Here is a 24,369-nt window from a genome sequence, read left to right on the forward strand (position 1 = left end):
ATCTCAATTGTTGACAACTTGAAACTCATTAAATTTTATTGCTAGGCGTTTTTATATATGTTCAACTGACTTCAGAAAGACTATACAATGTTGCACTACTTTTCCAGGTGTGAACACATATTTTCTTTTTCAATGTTTTACCTTATACATTTCTCCATTTCTTCTAATACTAATTAAATCAGCATTTTATAGAATTTGAAAACATATACATACACACATATACAAGCAACACAGATGAATGCTCGGAGCATACTGCTGTGAGTCATGCATAAATGTGTCTCGTTAATGTGACTTGCGACATCTATAAAATGAAAAATGTGTGCTCAGATCTTTGTCACATGATTTCTAGTAGAGCTGTCGCCGAGTAGATTGATATTCCGACTGAAATTGATTTATGTTTAGATTTTCGTAATTTCGATACCAGCCGATAGACCACATAACGAGCAACAAGCAACGAGTTTATGAATATTTTGTGTTTTGTGGTCTAACTGAATTTTAAATTCATATTCAAGGAGAGGAATAGGGAACGAATATCAGGGATGTAGGTCGATCGGTACTCCATCACAAATTGACAACATGGAACTGCACAGAATATTTATTTGTATAAATAAACTAAAACTAAGAAGAATTAAAAAAAACCTTGATCATATAAATAATTAATAAAAACAGTTACCGAATGTGTGTACCAATTAACAATCCACTTTTTGCTTCGATCCAGTAACTGTGGTCATTAAATTTCGTAATAAAAAATAACAAAAACTGCTCAGAACTAGAGCTCACTGTACAAAAATTAATATATGAATAGTTATATATTTTCATCATACAGTGGTGTGGCATCACCCAATGACATGGAGTGCGGGGAAGTATTGGTGCGTGGAGTGGATCGAACTGATCTCGGACTTTTTCCGACATTTTTCATGCGTGTTCTCTCCAAATCGTTTCTGACGTCTTCAAATCTGGGGGTTCTCTGCCCACCGGAACGTGGCGTATTGCGACCTTCACTCCTTGGTGTAGCTAGAAAATAACAAATGTGTGTATTATTGATGGTAATAAATATTCTTTATTGCATAAACCAGATCACTATTAACAGTATTAACCAAATATGTACTATTAAAGGTATATACACTGTGTCCAAGGTAAAGAGAGGGATGCCAAAAACGGTGGAAGATACAGGCTGGTTCAAATAAGAAAAAAGGTGTACCAGAGGCTACTATTGAAATAGCATAAGGAGACCTTTGATATCTTTCTTAATTTTTGAAATATTTTGAAAAAAAAAACTGACTTGAATTTTGTATTTTATTGTTTTCAACAATTATCAAAGTTAGAGCAAAGAAAAACACTTCTTCATGGCCTTCCGTACTTTCTCATGTTATCATGTGTCTCAAAAGTCCATTATTTTTTATTTAAAATTTTCATTTATTTTTAATACAGCCTTTCTTTTAAAATACACATTGACAGTTTTTTTAATTATTTTCAAATCTGTTCATAAAAACTGTGTAGAAGTTAACTTTCTAAGGTCAAAGAAATACTGAAAATTTAATTTCATATTACATAACAATTTGTAATAACAAATTAAGTAGTACTGCAAATAAAAAAAAACAATTCATTTTAGTTGTTCATTTCCTGATCTCGGTCAGTTCAACCTCTAATGAATATCGTATTCAAGATTTATATGTTAAAAGACAAAGCAGTATTTAAAAGATTGAAGTTGATAATAGTAAATCAAAAACAAAACATTGGATGATAACATCGAATTCCATGAAAAAGTACAAAATAATTATTCTTTTTTTGTTCTAGCTCTAATAATATGAGAAAATAAAATAGGAAATAGAAAAATTAGAGTTCTTCAAAATAACTAAAAAATGTCATGTCATGATTCATTTATATCATTCTAATGGCCTTGTAATGCTAACATTATTCTAATTTGAGCCACCTTGTCATTCACCACTTTTTTTACTCCCGTGAAAATCATTCTTATCTTGAACACAGTGTATATAATTTTTATTACTGTTATTTTGTTGAGTGACAACACAGTAACAAAAAAAAAGTGGGTTGAACCTTGTTTCCTACAATATTTTGATCCCCTGAATCCTTATCTTAAGTCAGAATTCTCATATCAGTTTGTATTTTAACTCTAACAATCAAGACAATACTCTAGAAAGTAGTTTTCGAGGCTTTAAACTGACTTGACTAGTAAGTGATTGAAATAACATTCGCTACTCTCATTGCATCACAACTCAAAAACCCTGTAGCTTCATAACCCTGTAACCCCAAAACCCTGTCACCCCATAAGAGATGTGGAAAGTGGAAAGTATCTCATATATCTGAAACTGCATGACTGAAGATTTAAATCTACATGGTGTGTATAATCTATAAAAATTAAACTACAGCTTCCTGATGATATTTGTAATAGAAAACTCTTATACGAAAAAGTTCTATCTTCACGTTTTTTTTCGTAAATTAAAATTCATTTATTCAATGAAAATGAAAGCCAACCCTTTGTTATTTATTAAAAACTTTGGAAATGTTTCTATGCGACCGAAGATGCAACCTTATAATTTAAGTCGGTATAATCTAAGGCCGCTCACAAACACGGCCCCTTGTGGTCGCCACTAGTGGCGGCCACCAAGGGGCCGTGTTTGCGAGCGGCTTTTGGGTTCAGCGCAAACACAGCGTTGGCAGTGGCTCGGTCGGGCCACACGTTGTGGCAGAAGTCGTACCTCGCTGCTTGTAGCCGACGACAGCCACTCGTCTTTCGGCGCACACGCGGCCACACCAAGTGGCCTCAGTCTATCGCCACGTTTCTGTTCGACGGGTACGTATTCTGAATTATGAGCACAGAAATGGAGGACATTATAGACGTAGATGTGTTTATATCCGAAACTGACTAGAGACGATACTGGATAGAAAATTCATGAAAAGTGGCGGCCACTGGTTAAAAAATTAGAAGCGCGTGGCGGCCACCTGTAGCGAATACTAGTGGTTGCTTCTAGCCACTTGGTGGCCGCCACTAGTGGCGATCACAAGTGGCCGTGTTTGCGAGCGGCCTAATACTAGTAATACTAAAAGGTTAGGTTATATTGTCAAAAAATTTGTGCAGTCAACTGTTTTTTATTTGTACTGAATTCATTATTCACTTAATTATTAAATATTAAGCATCGTCCATCACCTGTCAGTGTTAAAAAGTGTAAAATTCCAGACAAAAAATTTTATTTTGTAATTCCACGATAGTGACAGTATAGTTTTTATGAAGTAAAAAATAAGAATAGCGTGCCGATTACATTAAAAACCAGATTCTCATTTCCTACTTTGCTTAATTTTTTAGTTGGTGCACAAATTAGTTTTAGAATGAACCGAGAAAACAATGCATTTACTATCTCCGAACGTGTCGATATGATGTTAGTTAATGGTGCAGCCAGAGAAAATGCGCTCGCAGCGACTAGGTTGTACCGGGAACAATGGCCGCAACGTCACCCCCTTTGTGCAAATATAATCCTATAGTGCGCACAGCGGCTGCGAGATACGGGAAGTGTTATTCCTCGAGGAGAAGGACGTGGTCAGCAAGCGAACCTTAATGTTGAAGATGCAGTGTTGGTTGAAGATGCAGTGTTGAAAAATCTTGACGAAGACCCCACAATTAGTATTCGATGACTCGCACAGTAAGTAGGAACCTTATCTCGTACCATATATTGCATCTTAAGGCACCAGCTGTTTTTGTTTTGTTTGCGAACTCTTGCAGTCACAACAATGTATTTAAAATAGTAATTACTATTAATTATTATAATAAGAAAATATCAGTTTTTTTAAATCTATTTTTCTTAGTTTGTATTTTTGCAAGTATCTTTCTTTCTTTCAACGACGATTTGTTTATGTGGCTGGCCTACAGCACGTAATTCATCGTACAGCACATGGACAGGACCGTTACAGAGAAAATATTTTGATCCATAATTGAACTTTAATTTTTTTTTAAGAAAAAAAAAAACGCAAAACTAGAACTTTTTCGTATAAGACTTTTCTATTACAAATATCGTTAGGAAGCTGTAGTTTAATTTTTATANCTCTAATGAATATCGTATTCAAGATTTATATGTTAAAAGACAAAGCAGTATTTAAAAGATTGAAGTTGATAATAGTAAATCAAAAACAAAACATTGGATGATAACATCGAATTCCATGAAAAAGTACAAAATAATTATTCTTTTTTTGTTCTAGCTCTAATAATATGAGAAAATAAAATAGGAAATAGAAAAATTAGGGTTCTTCAAAGTAACTAAAAAATGTCATGTCATGATTCATTTATATCATTCTAATGGCCTTGTAATGCTAACATTATTCTAATTTGAGCCACCTTGTCATTCACCACTTTTTTTACTCCCGTGAAAATCATTCTTATCTTGAACACAGTGTATATAATTTTTATTAATTTATTTTGTTGAGGTCTGATTTTGAGTGACAACAAAGTAACAAAAAAAAAGTGGGTTGAACCTTGTTTCCTACAATATTTTGATCCCCTGAATCCCTATCTTAAGTCAGAATTCTCATATCAGTTTTTATTTTGACTTTAACAATCAAGACAATACTCTAGAAAATAGTTTTTGAGACTTTAAACTGACTTGACTAGTAAGTGATTGAAATAACATTCGCTACTCTCATTGCATCACAACTCAAAAACCCTGTAGCTTCATAACCCTGTAACCCCAAAACCCTGTCACCCCATAAGAGATGTGGAAAGTGGAAAGTATCTCATATATCTGAAACTGCATGACTGAAGATTTAAATCTACATGGTGTGTATAATCTATAAAAATTAAACTACAGCTTCCTGATGATATTTGTAATAGAAAACTCTTATACAAAAAAGTTCTATCTTCACGTTTTTTGCGTAAATTAAAGTTCATTTATTCAACTAAAATGAAAGCCGACCCTTTGTTATTTATTAAAAACTTTGGAAATGTTTCTATGCGACTCGAGATGCAACCTTATAATTTAAGTCGGTATAATATAATACTAGTAATACTAAAAGAAGGTTAGGTTATATTGTCAAAAAATTTGTGCAGTCAACTGATTTTTATTTGTATTGAATTTATTATTCACTTAATTATTAAATATTAAGCACCGTCCATCGACCCATCAGTGTCAAAAAGTGTAAAATTCCAGACAAAAATTTTTATTTTGTAATTCCAAGATAGTGACAGTATAGTTTTTATGAAGTAAAAAATAAGAATAGAGTGCCGATTACATTAAAAACGAGATTCTCATTTCCTACTTTGCTTAATTTTTTAGTTGGTGCACAAATTAGTTTTACAATGAACCGAGAAAACAATGCATTTACTATCTCCGAATGTGTCGATATGGTGTTGGTGTATGGTGCAGCCAGAGAAAATGTGCTCGGGGCGACTAGGTTGTACTGGGAACAATGGCCGCAATGTCACCCCCTATGTGCAAATACAATCCTATAGTGCGTTCAGCGGCTGCGAGATACAGGAAGTGTTATTCCTCAAGGAGAAGGACGTGGTCAGCAAGTGAACCTTAATGTTGAAGATGCAGTTGGAAAATTTTGACGAAGATCCCACAATTAGTATTCGATGACTCGCACAGTAAGTAGGAACCTCATCTCGTACCATATATTGCATCTTAAGGCACCAGCTGTTTTTGTTTTGTTTGCGAACTCTTGCAGTCACAACAATGCATTTATGCGGCCGGACTACATATTTTGATCCATAATTGAACTTTAATTTACGAAAAAAAATCGCAAAAATAGAACTTTTTCGTATAAGACTTTTCTATTACAAATATCGTTAGGAAGCTGTAGTTTAATTTTTATAGATTATAACCTCTTAACCCGGGGCATGCAAGTTCATGTAAACCCATGAACTGGGGCATGCAGATTTGCATTACAGACAACCAGTGTTTTTCTCTTTGTATCTACACTGAAAAAATAATGCACAACAAAAAGAATGGGTTAGGCCGTGGACCTATATAGTATGTTGGTTCTCTCCAGGAATTCTGACTAGATTTGGATTTAGAAAGTCGGAGTACTATGGAATGCACTGATCTGGTCCACGGTTTATTAACTTTTCAGAACAATTAAAGTAATTTTAATCTAGTTAGGACTAAATTCGAACGCAGAAAAATAACTTCAGATGTTGTTCAGCACTCTTTAAAATAGATGGATAAAAAAATTCTAAGTAACTTCTTTAGTTTGCAGTGCAGCAGAGACAATAAATTTCAATTAAATTTCTCATATTTACTCACAGAGCATTCTATATTTTAAAAAGCGAACACTTTTTCTTCACTCTATCACTTGATATTTTCTTTAACTGAAAATGTGAAACCAATAACAACGGCCAACTATCCAAACTTCATCTGTATCTATACATAAAATATATTGTGTACAAATTTATTACTGCTTTTCTCCATATTTGATAATCAAAGTTAACTTGAAGAATTTATTTGGTACACCAAAAACAAAAAACTTAAAACATAATAAAATCTTACTTTTCGATCTTGCTGCCCAAGCTTCTGCAGCCTTCTGCCAATCCATCGACTCCGAATTTCCTCCATACCTGCCCCCATCTGGATAATTTCTATTCATATAACCCCTTGGAGAATCGATTGGTTGGTATCCCCCTGCCCTCGCAGGATCGTAACTACCCCTGCTGTGCGAGTGACTGCCGAAGGAACTCTGCGACCCTGGACTAGGTGTTGGGCTAGGTTGCAACATGGGAGACTGGGTTGTGAGGTTTCTGTAGCTGGGTGTTCGCTGAGAGGGCGTCACAGCTCCCGGATGCAAGAACGGCCCATTGAGGTGGGGCGCTGTATTCGGCATGTGCTGTGAGGGCGTCTGTTGTCCATAACGAGGTGTTTGTTGAGTATGGGGCGTTTGATATGGGGTCATAAACGGTGTTTGCCCACTGGGTGTATAAGGCTGAAAAATACGTCCCATGTTTATACTTACGATTTTCAAAGTGAAATTCTACACCATGTCTACAATTAAAGGTAATCTAAAGGGATAGCATTTCAATTTACAGAAAAGTCATGACAAAAAAAATTTAGTTTGCGGATTTATTTTGTTTTATCTCCAAATTTCTTTTTCAAACCGTCATTTCAGCATCATGTTTAAAATTATTTTAGTTTATTTCCATTCAAAAAATTCAATGAACTGAATAAAGACTGGAGAATATATTTCCGTATTCACAGATTTTTTTTTTCAATGAAAATTTAAACAATTTTACATATCTTATAAAGTTAAAATCACTATTTAATAATCAGACAAGGAAAATTAAGAAAATTTGTTCAGTATTTCAGTAAATTTATAGATAAATTGGCCTTCATCAATTGTTCTTAAGTAAAAAAGAAGGAATCACTGGATAATATTAATTGAATATTGAAAATATTTTTTTATTAACGAAAATGTTTTTAGGCTAAAAAAATCAATTTTTCATTTCATTTTTTCTCATATATTTTCTTACTTCACGGACTCAATAGTCTATAATTGAACAAATTAAATAAAAGTGGAAGTATGAAGTATACATCTGTACCTAAAGTTTTTGTGTATGTAAAATAATATAACATTTAAAAATGACTTTAAACCAAAATATTAATTAACAAAGTGAAACTTTAATGTCATATCCTCATATCAGTAGAAAAATAAGTGTTATTTTGTTACTTAGATGGCAGTACCAACAATAACCAATAGTAACACTGGATTTCATCACAATGAAATGTCAATCCAAATACAATAAGTCCACTTGTCATCAAATTTGAAATAGTGTTATTGAAACAGGTGCATTCCACTTTAGTCAATATGATTGTGAAACTACAAGAACGAATAAAAAATGCTGCCAGAATAATTGCAACAATTCAGAAATTCCAGTAAGAGTGAAAGAACATTTTCAAAGTTGTGTACAACTATGCCTTAATTAATAACGGAGGATATTTTGACATTTATTGTAAATTAATTGAGTCAAATAAGTGTCAGTTAACCGAAATAACAATTTCTTTTCGGTGAGGTGGTGATCTTACAAACTGAAATTTTTGGAAAAAAATTATTAAGACAAAAGTTGTAGCTGACAAGTTAAATTAGTGGTTCCAATTTTGGCTCTTATTTCTGGAACTTTCGTAATATATGAAATCTTTATAACCAAGTATTTTCACCACTGGTTTAGATGGAACTTTCAAATTTGTTTGTTATCAATGAATATTCGCTTTAATCGAGGTGGGCTGTATCTCGTTCTAGTGAGAAATCCTAAGCTGAAATTGTTATCAATGAATATTCGCTTTAATCGAGGTGGACTGTATCTCATTCTAGTGAGAAATCCTAAGCTGAAATTGTTTACGTCTATAGGAATCGCAGAATCAATTGTGCATTTATTTTCAATTACTAGATTGTTTCTAATTTTGTGCCACAATGATCGAATATCTAAAAATGATGAAATACGTGTTTCACTTACCGTATTAATATAATTGGCAGCCCCATAAGCACCACCAGGAGTGTGAGGATAATGTGGAGTCTGGTTTGCAACAGCAGACAATGTCTGCATCATGTGGCTCGGGAGATTTTGTGCTACCCTCTGAATAGCTTCAGTATTCATGTCTAAAAATAAATAAAACATTAAACGGCATATCTGGAAACTATGAGATAAAAAATTAAACAAACAATTGTAATCATACAAATAATGACCAAGTTCCTACAGCACTCTTTGTGAGGAGTATGGGGCACTAAACAGCCATTATATTAACAAATTCTATATCAGAGATAATTGCAAAATTTATTAAAAAAAAATTTTTGTTGCATTAACTGTTTCTGAGCAAAACGAATTTAATGTCTTGTGGCAATATTTAACGACGACATTTTCTGATCAGGAGCCTTATTCATAAGTTGGGGAAACAAGTTCCTATGAGAAAATGACGTAATTTCGCTAAACTGACATATATGTTTCTATAGGAAATTTTTACATTTCTATGTCATATTTGATTCACTCTCCTATAGAAAATTGTTCTATCAATTCAAGAATTACGGCCCCGGTACACTGTTTATACGAGGTTTGATCAAAAAGTAACGGGAATTGTTAATTTTCTCAGAAAGTATTTATTTAATCCTCAATTTTTTTCCATCCCCTTCGAAATAGCCCCCCAGTTATACTATACACTTATGCTAATATAGTTCCCAGTTTGAGAAACACTGATGAAATGTCTCTTTACGTATCGTCTTGAGCACGGTTTGTGATTTTGTCTTTATCTCATCTATTGTTGAAAAACGTCCNGAAACTATGAGATAAAAAATTAAACAAACAATTGTAATCATAAAAATAATGACCCAAGTTCCTACAGCACTCTATACAGTGTGTCCCCGGATGGGGTACCGCACACTTGTAAATTTTTTTATTGTCGATTTTTCAAGAAAAAGTTATTCTTGATAAAAAGTTTTGCTTAACTTGGGAAGCCATGGGCAGTAATCAAATATGAAATAAATCATACACGGAGTCCAAAAAATTTCAAAATGTGAAATTTTCCCCAAGCAAATTAATTTTTGTTTTCGTTAAAAACTGTATTTAACATAATTGATCGAGAACTCAAGAAATGCTTAAATATGGGGTTTAGTCAGAAAACGACAATAATCACATTTTAGAAGGACTTTAGAAGGACCTTTACATTTGACCAGATCTCGCCTCATCTTCGAAGTATATTCTTGGCCTTCCTGAAAACATTTGTACCGTACCATTGATAGACTCATGTCTGTGACATAGTTTGGTCGCCAAAGGCCTACTTTAACATTTTAAACACTTCGCTGCACTTAATTCTATTTTTAAGACAAAATAACAGACAAACTCTCTGATCTGACACAAAAAATCACCAAAAACACTGAGGTAAGTCTACTACGCAAATCTATGCTAGAGCCATCACTCGATTTTTCATTTAATGAATATTAAAAAAAATGCACTCGAAAATATTATTTTTTAAGAGTGACATTTAAATGGCAGTTACTAATAAGTTTATGATGCCAGATTTCACCTCATTCGTAATAAAAAATAGATGTGCAATTTGTGCAGTTGTCTATTGCCTACTTGAGCGGATGAGCGCACTCAATTCGTTTGTACGCTCAACTCCGCTCTCGTGGGCTTACCGCACTTATTGTATGATATCCTATTTATACTCAAATATTGCTGGCATAAATTTCAAGGTAAATTTCAACTATTTTTAAGGGTTTTGCTTCAAAATATTAAAAATGTTTGTTTTTCAGAAATGGTAAATGTCAATATGGAACAAAAGAATTCTTTTAATAAGCTCTCTTAATAACCTCTATTAAATTACTTATTTTTTTTTAAAAACTGCAAAAAAAAATTGTTAATATCAATTATTTAGTTAATATGGATTATTTAAACCCTTTCGAGCTTTTAGAAATTTAAGGATTCTATCTTTAGTAGCTATTAAACAAGTGCATTGAATTTGACAAAAACTGCTCAATTAAAAATATAAAATAAAACAAAAGATAATTTTAAACATGTGTTAGCAGCAGTGCACTTGACAGGTCGATAATCGCCTTATTTTTTCAGAGAATTAAACGTTTTAATGAAAATGCAGACCTAAAAATTTGTCAGCCGCCGACTGTCTGTCAATTGACCCGAGAGTATAGGAACTTATACCATTATTATTATTTACCCAATAATGTAAATGACTTTGTAGATATTTTTAAACAGTATGTTCAGTAAATTTAAAAGTTTTAAATGCTATACATTCATTTTTATTCAAAATATTTGAAAAAAAATGGATGTATGATCGTAAAGTATCTTTTTGATATTCTAAATATGTAAATTCAACAAAGTTTCAAAACATATCCTGAGGAACATAAATGTCCATAAATATAATTAATTAATTAGAAGATAACACAAATATATTATTTTATTCTTTTTTNCGTGTTTCACTTACCGTATTAATATAATTGGCAGCCCCATAAGCACCACCAGGAGTGTGAGGATAATGTGGAGTCTGGTTTGCAACAGCAGACAATGTCTGCATCATGTGGCTTGGGAGATTTTGTGCTACCCTCTGAATAGCTTCAGTATTCATGTCTAAAAATAAATAAAACATTAAACGGCATATCTGGAAACTATGAGATAAAAAATTAAACAAACAATTGTAATCATACAAATAATGACCAAGTTCCTACAGCACTCTTTGTGAGGAGTATGGGGCACTAAACAGCCATTATATTAACAAATTCTATATCAGAGATAATTGCAAAATTTATTAAAAAAAAATTTTTGTTGCATTAACTGTTTCTGAGCAAAACGAATTTAATGTCTTGTGGCAATATTTAACGACGACATTTTCTGATCAGGAGCCTTATTCATAAGTTGGGGAAACAAGTTCCTATGAGAAAATGACGTAATTTCGCTAAACTGACATATATGTTTCTATAGGAAATTTTTACATTTCTATGTCATATTTGATTCACTCTCCTATAGAAAATTGTTCTATCAATTCAAGAATTACGGCCCCGGTACACTGTTTATACGAGGTTTGATCAAAAAGTAACGGGAATTGTTAATTTTCTCAGAAAGTATTTATTTAATCCTCAATTTTTTTCCATCCCCTTCGAAATAGCCCCCCAGTTATACTATACACTTATGCTAATATAGTTCCCAGTTTGAGAAACACTGATGAAATGTCTCTTTACGTATCGTCTTGAGCACGGTTTGTGATTTTGTCTTTATCTCATCTATTGTTGAAAAACGTCCTTTGAGTATCCATTTGAACTTAGGAAATAGAGAAAAATGACAGTATGCGCCAGTGTGTTGAACTATTTCATTGTACTAGAAAAAACGGTTAGAAGGACCTTTACATTTGAGCAAATCTTTAATGTCTTCCTGGCCTTCCTGATAATATTTGTACCATTGATAAACACGTGGCTGTGACATAGTATCGTTGCCAAAGGCCTTCTTGAACATTTTGGACGCTTTACTGCACTTAATTCTGTTTTTAACTCAAAAAATCACCAAAAACACTGAGGTAAGTCATACTCATTCGTCTCATTAAACACAAACCAAGACTGGCAGGTATGTCACTGACAGTGCTACCAATACACGAAAAAGAATCAACTCGATAAACAGTTTGTAATTTGAAAATTCCCGTTACTTTTTGATCAAATCTCCTATTACAATTTTCATAAACTAATTCTTAATATTGTAGGTAAGTAATTTTTCTCGCAAGTCTTGAAGTGGCCAGCCGAGGTGCGTGAATTATTCATACGTCCTTCGTTTATACCGACGGTATATTTTTAATTAAATTTTTTTACATCTAATATAAATTTTGTTTTTAAAATATGTTTTCACCAAAAATCAACTTTCTCCGGAGGGAGAGAGACATAAGAACATCGGATGTTTAGATGAAGATGGGAACAAACATCAGTGAGATCAAAACGAATCTCGTAAGGACTAAATGCCAAGCTGAAAGCTGAAGGCATGAGTGACAGGTTAAGCAAATTTTAATCTTCATAGCTGTATTAATTAAAGAATTAATTTTATTTTATGTTCAAAACCCAACAATGTCCAGTAAATTTAAAAGTTTTAAACACTAATTAAGTTTTCCGTCAAATTGATTGAAAAAAAATGTGTGTATGACCTGAGTATCTAATTTTTAATGGTAAATATGTAATATTCAACAGAGTTTCAAAACATATCCTGCAGGAGATAAATGTGCATAAATATAATTAATAATATAACAATTTTTTATTTTATTCTTCTTTAACTTACTGAATGACGGTGTGCCACTACCGCCACCATAAGGTGTACGGCCGGAAGACATCCTAGGCGTGCCAGGTGTCATACCACCTGGAAGTGGATCCCTAAAGTGCTCCTTAAACCATTTAAACAACGAAGCAACAGAGTCGAACATCTGCTGCCTGAATCGAAAACCTTCAGGTGTCACCGTGACATACTCGTGTCTCACCTTGTTACGAGGAAGGTAAGACAACAGAAATTTCCCAGGTATATTCTGGAACAAAAAAATTTTTTTTATTTTGCAAAGCAAAGTTTTAAATAATTATTGTTCATTACCTTTGCAGCGCTTACAACATAATGAATTTTTGAAGCATTTTTCTTCTTTTCTTCCTTAAGGTATTCTTCAGCTTTATCTTTATGACCACCCTCAGTGTCCTTGTAGTATCTAAAATATAGCAAATCCCTAGCGTGTGCGGCCATTGGCGTGACATGTCGAGCGATGATTTCGTCTAGATCTTCAAACTCTTCGTTGCCAATCCACAATGATTTTCCTAGAAAAAAAATATAAATTTAAGAATAAAATGTTACAAAAAAGTAGATTAATCCACCACAAATTCTTTGTGGGAAAGTAGTGGGACTTTCCTTGTGTCATTTTCCATTTAGGTGCCTTTCTTTCGAGGTACAATGTATTAAATTTACCATTAAAAAAAATTTAACGGTAGGCAAGTTGAAGAATCCATGACTTGGTAATAGTAGTAAGTAGATAAAGTGTCTTAGTAGCGGCTGGCTACCGCCAGGTGACGCAAGTGACGCACCGCTTCACCTAAAATTTCCGTTTGGTTGTGCAATTTAAAATTATTTTTAATTTTATATAAATTTAGGTATAATTCTATATTGAAAATGTATTGTGTTTGTTTGTTTAAAACGCAGAAATAAACAGAATAGTTGCGCAGTGAATGCCTTGTACCATATAACGTATAGTATAAGCAAGTGACGCAGATCGAAATCAGTCTGTTTTTAGCTTCTCTTCGTAGCATTGTTTATGACAGTTGTCATGGCAACAAGGCGGCCAATACGGGAGGAAACTACGGCGTGGGGGAACAAGTAATGCGGAAATTGAAGCAGCATTGTCGTCGTCCGACACCCATTGCCTGCCTTTAAACAGTTTATACAATACACGTCGTCCAGTGCACGATTATAATGGTTCTTAGTTAATATTTGTTTTGTATTATTGGATAAACGCAAAATAAAATAAGTCGAACACTCTGTATACTGAGCTTGTGTTAATGGTGTTTATAGTCCTAAGTTAAACTTACTCCAGCGAAGCCGACGCTGTGGCTAAATACTCTGATCAGCAGAAATGCTTATATAAAAACCGAAGTATCTTTGTTCTAAATAATTATTAGTCTGTATGCAGTCTACTTAACCCTTTCACTGCTCCAGACGTATATATTCGCTAAAAATTTATAGGGCTCAAACTGCTCCAGACGGATTAATTCGCATGAATAGTTAAATTGGATCAGGCTGCTCAAACCGTATATATTCGCAACCATGCGCATTAGTGACTCGGTTATTGAAATTGGTAAGGCGAATTTTTGCGGGCAAGCTTATACCGATTGTGATAAATATTTTTATGGAGAGGTACTGGTAATAATAGCAAGATTGTTCATGTTTCTTTCAGTTCTATTTAGTACATATACCGTATTTTATTCAAAATAAAATTGTAAAATTTATCGTAAATCGTAATTTAACACAACTTAATGTAAAACTATAAGTGGTCTAACTGCTCCAGACGTATATATTCGCACGCGATAAACTTTCGCGCACGGCGTGGTAGCTATGTTCAAACGTATTGCGCAGCGAAAGGGTTAAGTGTAACGCTATAAAAGCTATATAAAATTTCATTAAAAGATTATTTACTCAGTTTACATTTTATTATTTTCTTCCCCATAACTCAACAGGTTATGGGCCCAGATACATTTACGAATTAAAAATGGACAGTTTAAAAAATCGTGAGTGAAGTAAAAACTATTTTCTCTGTGAAAAACAGTATTTGTGCGTGCGGGTACAATGGAGTCTAAAAGTCGTCGAAATATTCCGCAATTCCATGGTGAATGCTATAGTATATGGAAATTTCGTTTACGTGCTTTACTTGCGGAAGAAAGTGCATTAAAAGTGCTCGATGAAGATCCACCAGAACTGCTTGACAGACAGTGGCAAAAATTCGAACGTTTGGCAAAAAGTGTAATCGTGGAATATCTCGGTGATACAATGCTAGGATTTGTGAAAGAAGAAATAAGTGCTCGTGACATAATTCGAAATTTGGATTCGATTTATGAAAGAAAAAGTTTGGCGACGCAGTTATCAGTTCAAAAGAAACTGCTAAGTCTTCAGTTTAAAGAAGATATGCCTCTCATGAATCATTTCTTGATATTCGATGAGTTAATCGAATTATTAGCTGCAGGGGGCACTCAAACAGAAACAGCTAAAATTGCGCATCTCCTTCTAACATTACCACAATCTTACGATGGCATCGTAAGAGCAATCCAAACTTTATCAGATGACACCTTAAGTCTTGCTTTTATAAAAACAAAATTTCTAGATTACGAAATCAAATTGAAAAATGATATTACCGAAGCCAGCCATAAAGTGTTACAAGTGGAAACAACGCACAGTGAAAAATTCAAATCCAAATCAACAAAAGGCAAATGGGGCAACCAAAAATTTAAATCTCAAAAGAAATTCACACCGCGATATTCCGGTCCACCGCATAGAAAATACAACCAGTCGTCCATTATATGTAAACACTGTGGACGTCCAATAAGACGTCAACGTCAATTTTATAAGAAGATGCTTCAAAGACAAGAAAATTATGAACAAAACAGAACCCTACAAATTGTTCAAACTGAACAAGAAAAGCCCAGTGAAAGCTTTGCCTTCATGGTTGGAATTCACAAATCGCAAACACAAAAATCGCCAACCGAAATCACATTTATACTGGATTCCGGAGCAAAGGATCATCTAGGAAATCAATCTGATGTCTTCACAGCTGTTACTCCACTGGACAACCCATTAAAAATATCAGTAGTCAAAACTCGTGTTTCCAGCACTATTACATTAAAAGGTACTATCAACGTAACCACAAATCTAGGTGTAGCCGGAGTTCTGGACAACGTCCTGTATGCTGCAGAGGTACCTCATAATCTCCTGCCAGTACGTCGTATCCAGGAAGCAGGTATGACAGTAATTTTCAATAAGTCAGGTGGGGTAAGCATTAAGAAAGGCAGGAAACTAATTTTAACTGATAAGTCTATCAAGAATTTAATTAAAATTATATTTAAAGCAAACAACCCTTGTGTAAAACAAGTCAATGCAGCTACAAATTCATTAATTGAAAATAATGAGCTTTGGCATAAACGTTTAGGCCACATCGGAAAACAAAAATTCTTAGAACTCAAGAAACTAGAAGTAGCACAAGGTAATATCAATTTTAAGAAAATTTTTCCTAGTGAATCTATTTATGAGGCTTGCATTTATGGTAAACAAGCAAGGCTTCCTTTTCAAAAAGCCAAAGATAAAACTCATATTATAAGACCTTTGTTTATAATACACTCAGATGTATGTGGGTCTATAACACCACCCACTATTGATAATAAAAATTATTTTTTTAATTTTTGTTGATGGATATACCCATTATACAGTCACCTATTTGTTGACATATAAGTCAGTAGTACTTAAATTATTTCAGGACTTTGTTCCAAAAAGTGAGGCACACTTTAATTTGAAAATTGTAAATTTGTATTGCGACAATGGGAGCAAATGTCTTTCAAATGAATTTAAAAATTTCTGTGTTCAGAAAGGTATAACTTACCACCTAACTGTACCACATACGCCACAACAAAATGCAGTGGCGGAACGTATGAATCGTTCAATTACTGAAAAGGCACGCGCAATGGTACATGGTGCTGAGTTAGACAAAAGGTTTTGGGGTGAAGCAGTATTAACTGCAACATATTAAATAAATATCACAACAACTAAAGCAATAACCTCAAATAAATTACCTTTTGAACAGTGGCATAACAAAAAGCCCAGGTTAACTGACTTAAAAATTTTTGTATCCACAGCCTATATTCATAATAAAACCAGAGAGTAAATTTGATCAAAAGTCAGTAAAAGGCATAATGGTGGGATATGCATCAAATGGTTATAAATTATAAAATATTTGATATAAATACTAATAAGTTCACCATAGCACGTGATGTAATTTTAGATGAAGTAAACTTTAAACAGTCAAGGCCACAACTGAACCTTGATGGAACTTTCAATGACCCACCAAAATATAGTTCTGATATTAATATGCCGAATCCTACTTCGACAGTAGGGAAGTCGCAAGAAAAACTGTCACTGGAACAGGGGAATTAAAAACCTGTGACTACAACAGGGATACAGATACCTGTCACTGGAACAGGGGAACTAAAACCTGTGAATACAGCAGGGATACAAATACCTGTCACTGAAACAGGGGAATTTACAATTTTTAATAAAGATAAACATATATCCTCTTCAACTGAACAATCGGGAAATAAAAACGTAAATATTGACTTAAGACGAAGTGAAAGACTTAAAACATTACCAGTCGTATCATACAATGAAACCGAAGAGGATATAAATAACTATCTTATGTGTGCACAATCACTAAATTATAAAATGCCTGAAAGTTATTCTGACATAAAAAACCGAGACGATAGAGAACAATGGGAAAAAGCAATAAATGATGAAATAAATTCTCAGAGTTAAATTTTATACCTCAATTACCTTAAAAAAAAAAAGACAAAAAGAGCCACCTAAATGTAAAATAAGTAAGGTCCCATCAGTTTCACACTCACACTCAAAGAACATGGCCAATAGCTTAAGCTACTCTTTTGTAACACCCTGTATAAATAACAAACTTTTACATTNTTTTCCATTTAGGTGCCTTTCTTTCGAGGTACAATGTATTAAATTTACCATTAAAAAAAATTGAATGCTAGGCAAGTTGAAGAATCCATGACTTGATAATAGTAGTAAGTAGATAATGTGTCTTAGTGGTGAATAAATTCTGTGGTGTTTTCAATTCTAAGTTACCTTCAATTCATGTTCATTCCTGTTTTGTACAGTAAGGTTTTCACATGTTCCACAGGTAAAAATCACAAAGATTTAAATCAGGGGACTGCAGAGGCCATAAAACGACTATTTCATCGTACTTAAATAGTCTCGTGTTTTGCATCCGAAATGTGGTAGTGCAACATCATGCAAATAGTGCTTCAAACAATTTTGGCAAATTATTTATTAAAAAATTATACACCTTAATCTGTTGCATAAAATAAAAAGTTCAACAAAAGTACTGTTAATAATCCCTGCTCACATATTTACTGCAAATCGTTGCTGAAAGTTTTCTTCCAATTAAATGTGGATGTTGTGTCAGTGGCGGCTCGCCAGGTGACGCAAGTGACGCACCGCTTCACCTAAAATTTCCGTTTGGTTGCGCTATTCAAAATTATTTTTAATTTTATATAAATTTTATAATTTAGGTATAATTCTATATTGAAATGTATTGTGTTTGTTTATGTTATACGCAGAAATAAACTGAATAACTGAATAGTTGTATGGTGAATGCCTTCTATAAAAAACATTGCCTTCGTTGAGTGCAAACATCAACCTCGTACCATACAACGTATAGCATAAGCAAATGACACAGATCGAAATCAGTCTGTATTCCGCTTCACTTCGTAGCGTTGTTTATGGCGGTTGTCATGGCAACGAGGCGACCAACACGTGAGTAAACTAGGACGTGGGGAAACAAGTGACGCGGAAATTGAAGCTGCATCGCCAACGCCCATCGCCTGCCTTAAAACAGTTTATACGATACGTCGCCCAGTGCACGATTATAACGGTGTTTGTTAATATTTGTTTTGTATCAATAATTGTAGAAATGTTTCCTATATATGATCCAGTATTAGTCCAGTCGGCAGAGGCCGAAAAGTTACTGTTGGCGACATTTCCTTGATAACTCGGAAATAACTACACAGGAATACTTTAAATTATGAGTACAATAACATGTTAATTTGCTGACAAAGTATTTTATCAGGAAAAAAAAAGTTATTAACAATTTAATCGTGAAATTTTTTTTTAGTAGTTTTCTTTAAATAATTCAGCAGGATGACTTTGTATGAAAAAATGCTTAGGACATGATTTGTTCGTAAGAAAAATAGCTACAAAATGGCAGTGGTTCGATTACGAAATTTGCAATAAGAAAGCCGTGACATTGAAAAAACGGTATAAAACGTCAATTTTTTAAAGTTGCTGTAAAAATGTCAATTATAAACAAAAAGTGATAAAACTTTCGAAAACTATAGTTCAATATATATACAATAATGACGTAAAAGCAGAAAATCAGGAGAGCAAAACTTTTTGTTGTATAAGATTTTATACATCCATCGGCATCTGAAACTCGAAACTTTGCCAAATTTGTTCGAAGCTTTGCTGACACTTGAAATATGGTATACACATAGTGTAAATATGCAGAAACGAAAAGCAATTTGCAAAGTTCAAATATCTTCATTTTTGCAGCTTTGGTAAGGTTTTATACGTCGCCCTAGGATGTATATTTATGTATATTTATAAAATATTCCATCATGCCATAGCCAGCACAATTACCTACAATTTAAAATAATAATAATAATAATTTTCATCGTTTAGATCCTAAGCTGCTTAACATTCTGCGCCTGTTAGCCATACTCGTACATTATTCAACATAACATAAAACAAAATCGTACGTGTATTGTATACTTTGCGGCGAAATTCTTCAGGCTCCAATGCGTAAAGTGCAAAACAAAGGTATACAAGATCTAATAAAATAGCGAGCGATGATGCGATTGATGAAAATGCGAGTGATGCCATCGAAGATATATATAGCGAATTGCCAGAATATTGTTCTTTATATGTAAGTGATAACTACGCCGATGATGAAGAAAGGGTTGAAGATGATTCAGAACCACCAAAGAAAAAACACAAACTTTAAATAAATAATCATACATAAAATACTTAAGTAAATGAATACAAATACGTATACATATATTCCATTAAATTTCCATCTTCCTCTGTTATCTCATAAAAACATTTGCATTTTTAAAAATACATCGGTAAATTAGTAAGATTATAATTATTAAAATAACAAAATTTACAAAAATAAATTATAAAAAAAGGAAATTTTTAATAACTATAATACTGCTTAAAATGTTTCTAGAATTTCGAATTTTTATCAGCATTGTTGTGTTTCTCTCTTTTTGATACATCGATTTGAAAAAAAGCAGCTTTTTTGGTCAAGTGGAAGCTGAGAAAAGTTAATAAATAATCAGCGTCGCATTTCGAACGCACGTGCGCGCGTCTCCTGCTGAACCCCCCCACACACTCCGATGGGTGAAGGCTTCATTTTCGAGCACAAGCTTCACTCTTCGGCGCTTCTATACTATTAGAAATATGCAACTAGTAAATTTAAACAATTGTTTACTTAAAGTTAAAGGTTTACCCCACACATACGTTTTTGTTTTATGTCGATATGTTGAATGATGTACGAGTACGTCTAACATGCGCAAAATGTTAAGTAGCTTAGGATCTAAACAATGAAAATATTTTTTTTTTTTAAATTGTAGGTAATTGTGCTGGCTAATCTACAGTGATGGAATATTTTATAAATATATGTCCAAAAATTAAAAAAACGGTGACGTATAAAACTAGGGTGATGTATAAAACCTTACCAAAACTGCAAAAATGAAGATAACTGAATTTTGCAAACTGCTTGTGGTTTCTGCATATTTACACTATGTGTATACCAAATTTCAAGTGTCAGCAAAGCTTAGAATAAATCTGGCAAAGTTTTGCTTTCCTGATTTCGGCTTTAGCGTCATTATTGTATTATATTGAATTATAATATTCGAAAGTTTTATCACTTTTTGTTTATAATTGACATTTTTATAGCAACTTTAAAAAATTGACGTTTTATACCGTTTTTTCAATGTCACGGCTTTGTTATTGCAAATTTCGTAATCGGACCACTGCCATTTTATAGCTATTTTTATTACGAACAAATCATGTCCGAAGTATTTTTTTGTATAAAGTCATCCCGCTGAATTATTTAAAGAAAACTACTAAAAAAAAAAAAATTTCACGATTAAATTGTTAAGAACTTTTTTCCTGATAAAATACTTTACCTACGACCACTACTGTAAATACTTAAAAACACACCGTCTGCGAACAATGTAAGATTCCTATTACATACGGTAAAAAATCGTACAGTTTTCCTAGCAACCGCCTAGCAACGGTCAATACAATACTGTTTGTATTGACCGTTGCTAGGCGGTTGCTAGGAAAACTGTACGATTTTTTTACCAAGCTGTGCGATTTTTTTACCATACGACGTAATAGGAATCTTGCATTGATCGCAGACGGTGTGTTTTTAAGTATTTACAGTGGTTGTCATAGGTAAAGTATAGTACGTAATACGTGGTGTAATGTAACTTTTCTATTCGTGTGTAAAATGCTTTTTACAACACTTATTACGTAATATACTATTGTCAACAAATTAACCTGTTATTGTACTCATCATTTAAAGTAGGCCTGTGTAGTTATTTCCGGGTTATCAAGGTTTGACACAGGCCGAATCTCTGCTAACCGGACATATGTATTTTATTGGAAATGCCATTTTCCAGATCAAAAATTGAGGACAAAAAGGATTTTTTAAATTGCGAGAGACCTGTGCCTTCTCTCAATGTGGAAAAAAAGAGGGAAGTCGAAAGACAATGTACGTTCAGAAGTTTCGGAATGAATTTTCGGGAGTATGATGATGTGTGGAAGTGTTTATTTCAAAAACATTCCTGTATGCCGTGTTTAATTGTGTTTCTATTTTTTATAAAATCTAAATGAAAATCCTTCTCGCGAACGTCAGTTTTTCGGTAATATTGCAAATGCAAATAAAAATTCCCAGATTCATTTAAAGCCGTTTAACCTTGAAAATTTTAAAATTTTCGCGGCGCTTTTTTTTTCTTTTTAGTCAATCAATGAATATGTTTCACCTATTCTCAATGTTATGAGCCGCCACTGTGTTAATAAAACAAATTGGATAAAATTGGTAATAACTATTGACAAAATCAAACTCTCGCCGAATAATCATAGGGTGAATATGCTGTAAAAAAACATGCACTGGTATTCACGTAATATTTTCCATATTTTCAACTCACTGTTTTATCATTAATAATTTCTAAAGTTTTTTCCTCTGCTGCATATAACGTAATGCTCTACTTGTAGCTCATCTTTCATGTCATAATGTTCTTAATTGTCAAGAATCCAGAGCTCGTTGTTTTGAGATACATAAATCTCTGCGGGGATACTGGGTGAAACCTTATCATGAAAACATTCTGCATAGCATAAGGATGCGATGCTTTACAAGCATTTTGCTGACATTCACCGTAAATTATCAACATATTTAACAACCCTTTTAGATTTAATTAAGTATATCCTAACAGTTTATCCAATCACTAACACAGCACACTAAATTTGGGATTTCAAACATCACTGACTCCATGTTGAAGCAGATGTGTATTATTTATTGTAGATCTATGACAAACGATCAGCAAATAAGGACTGAACATAGAGGATGTAATTCTTTTAAAAGTAAATGTCTTAGTTTTGCTTGTTTTCCGGTTGATATGGATTTTCCGATAGTACAGAAATGTTTTGAGCACGATGTGAACAAATATAAAGAGACTAATATTACGCAAACTCCTCACAATCTCATTGTAAATTTTTTGCAAATGGTCTGTTAGGTGACCTTCTTTAAATTTTAAACCTCAATTACCTTAAAAAAAAAGACAAAAAGAGCCACCTAAATGTAAAATAAGTATGGTCCCAGTTTCACACTCACACTCAAAGAACATGGCCAATAGCTTAAGCTACTCTTTTGTAACACCCTGTATAAATAACAAACTTTTACATTTGGATTTCCAAAACATTTAAATCATTATTTATAACACTGAAAATAAAAAACTTATAAAGGAATTGTTAGTGACTGCAACAACTTACCTAATGAAAAAGCGTTAGCTTTTCCTTCTTCACGAATATCAATATGCTGATAGATGCCATCAGCCACCTTCCAAGTTATAGTAAGATGATCTGCACCTTTACTGGAAGGCCTTACAATAACTTCGCCTTGATCCATATTAGTCATACACTTCTCGGCCTCGGCATATGATATATTGTGGAATGCGGGGTGAACAATGACCCTTTTAATGTACGTTTTTCGCTGTTTTTCTTTCTTCTTGTCGGCTTCCGCCTTAGTGTCCCTGTCCTCTCTTTCTTGATCGTAGTATGGATCTCTTGGTGGCCTCCATTCGTGGTTTTTATCCAATAGATCGCTGGACTTTGACGTGCAGTCCACGGAGAATCGCTCAACATCTATTTTCATTATTCTGCAGTGGATGAGTTGACCAACACCTACTCTTTCTTCTGGATTAGACACAGGCTTGTCACTGATGTTCTTTATGTAGATGTACCCTAAAGTATTTATATATTAATATCTTTGAGACTATTTTATATAGAGAAGTTCAATTTTGTGACATCATTTATCACTGTGGCATATTTATTAAAAACATAGTCGAAATCTACAAAATTTTCTTTACTACAGTTTCCCATGAACAAAAACTACAGGTTAATAAAGATGTACTAAAAAATCATATTGGGAAGAGATTTAAGGTCAGTCAAATTAGGGCAAAGTTGTGGAATGTGATGACGAATAACTTCATGTACCTATCTTTTTCGTTTTGAAGATTTCTCTGAAAAATTTAAAATTTTGAGTTTTTAATCAAAAATGGAAACATTGTTAAAATTTAAAATATTTTTTATAAGAAATCCAAATGTATAAAATTTAAATATTTTTTATAGAAATCCAAATGTGTAGTCATATTAGCTGTGGTGGCCACCAGTATTATAAAACTTTTCTTGTGGGTGCCATATTGGATTTTCACAATTTTAAATTTAGGACATTATTAATTTACGATCGTATCATTTGAAACACTAGTTTTTTTTATTCAAAATGCGAAATTATTGATTTTTACAAAGAATGCTTTGAAAACAAAACATCCAAATTTTGATAGTTCACTTAAATTTTCATTGAAAATATCATAGCACTTATAACAAAAAATGCAATTTTCACACGAAGAACAGAAAGATTTAAAACTTGTTTAATTAATTAAAAAATATCTGGCTTTCTTTCACATGAAAATAGCATTACAGTATAATCCCTCTTAACCGGCTTCGCATTAATCGGCCGACGGATTAACCGGCCTGTTTACTTACAAATACACGACGACATTCTTAAGACTATACGCAGGCGCGCACATAGTGGGGCGCACAGAGTGGGGCGCGGTAGTACATAATGTGCATATTTGTTAAAAGTTTTGATCAGTCAACTGTTGTATTCGTGTATCACTGTGTTATTCTCGTTTTCGATGAGTGCAAAGCGTAAACGAGTTGTAGTTTCGATGGACATGCGTCTTAAGGCGCTAAAACGGATTGATAATGGTGAATCCGTGGCAAAAATTTGTTCTGAACTTAAT

The 24,369-nt window shown here is 33.3% G+C and overlaps 1 protein-coding gene across 2 annotated transcripts in view; it reads right to left on the minus strand.

Moving 5' to 3' along the window:
• Nucleotides 1-594: 594 nt before the first annotated feature.
• LOC108908070 (transcription elongation factor SPT6) overlaps nt 595-24,369 on the minus strand; it is a 56,111-nt gene continuing 32,336 nt past the window's right edge. Inside the window, exons 20-25 of one of the 2 annotated variants that reach the window (XM_023454751.1) lie at nt 22,838-23,308; nt 13,058-13,272; nt 12,755-12,995; nt 8,453-8,595; nt 6,498-6,927; nt 595-1,014 (exon numbers count right to left, since the gene is read on the minus strand). In XM_023454751.1, the coding sequence (XP_023310519.1) occupies nt 806-1,014; nt 6,498-6,927; nt 8,453-8,595; nt 12,755-12,995; nt 13,058-13,272; nt 22,838-23,308 (1,709 nt within the window). In that variant the 3' untranslated portion in view covers nt 595-805. Of the gene's footprint in view, nt 1,015-6,497; nt 6,928-8,452; nt 8,596-10,928; nt 11,072-12,754; nt 12,996-13,057; nt 13,273-22,837; nt 23,309-24,369 lie in introns of both variants that reach the window. The other variant, XM_018711982.2, reaches the window with a different exon arrangement.

The sequence above is a fragment of the Anoplophora glabripennis genome, unplaced genomic scaffold (assembly GCF_000390285.2).
Source record: "Anoplophora glabripennis isolate ALB-LARVAE unplaced genomic scaffold, Agla_2.0 scaffold152, whole genome shotgun sequence".
Lineage (NCBI taxonomy): Eukaryota > Metazoa > Arthropoda > Insecta > Coleoptera > Cerambycidae > Anoplophora > Anoplophora glabripennis.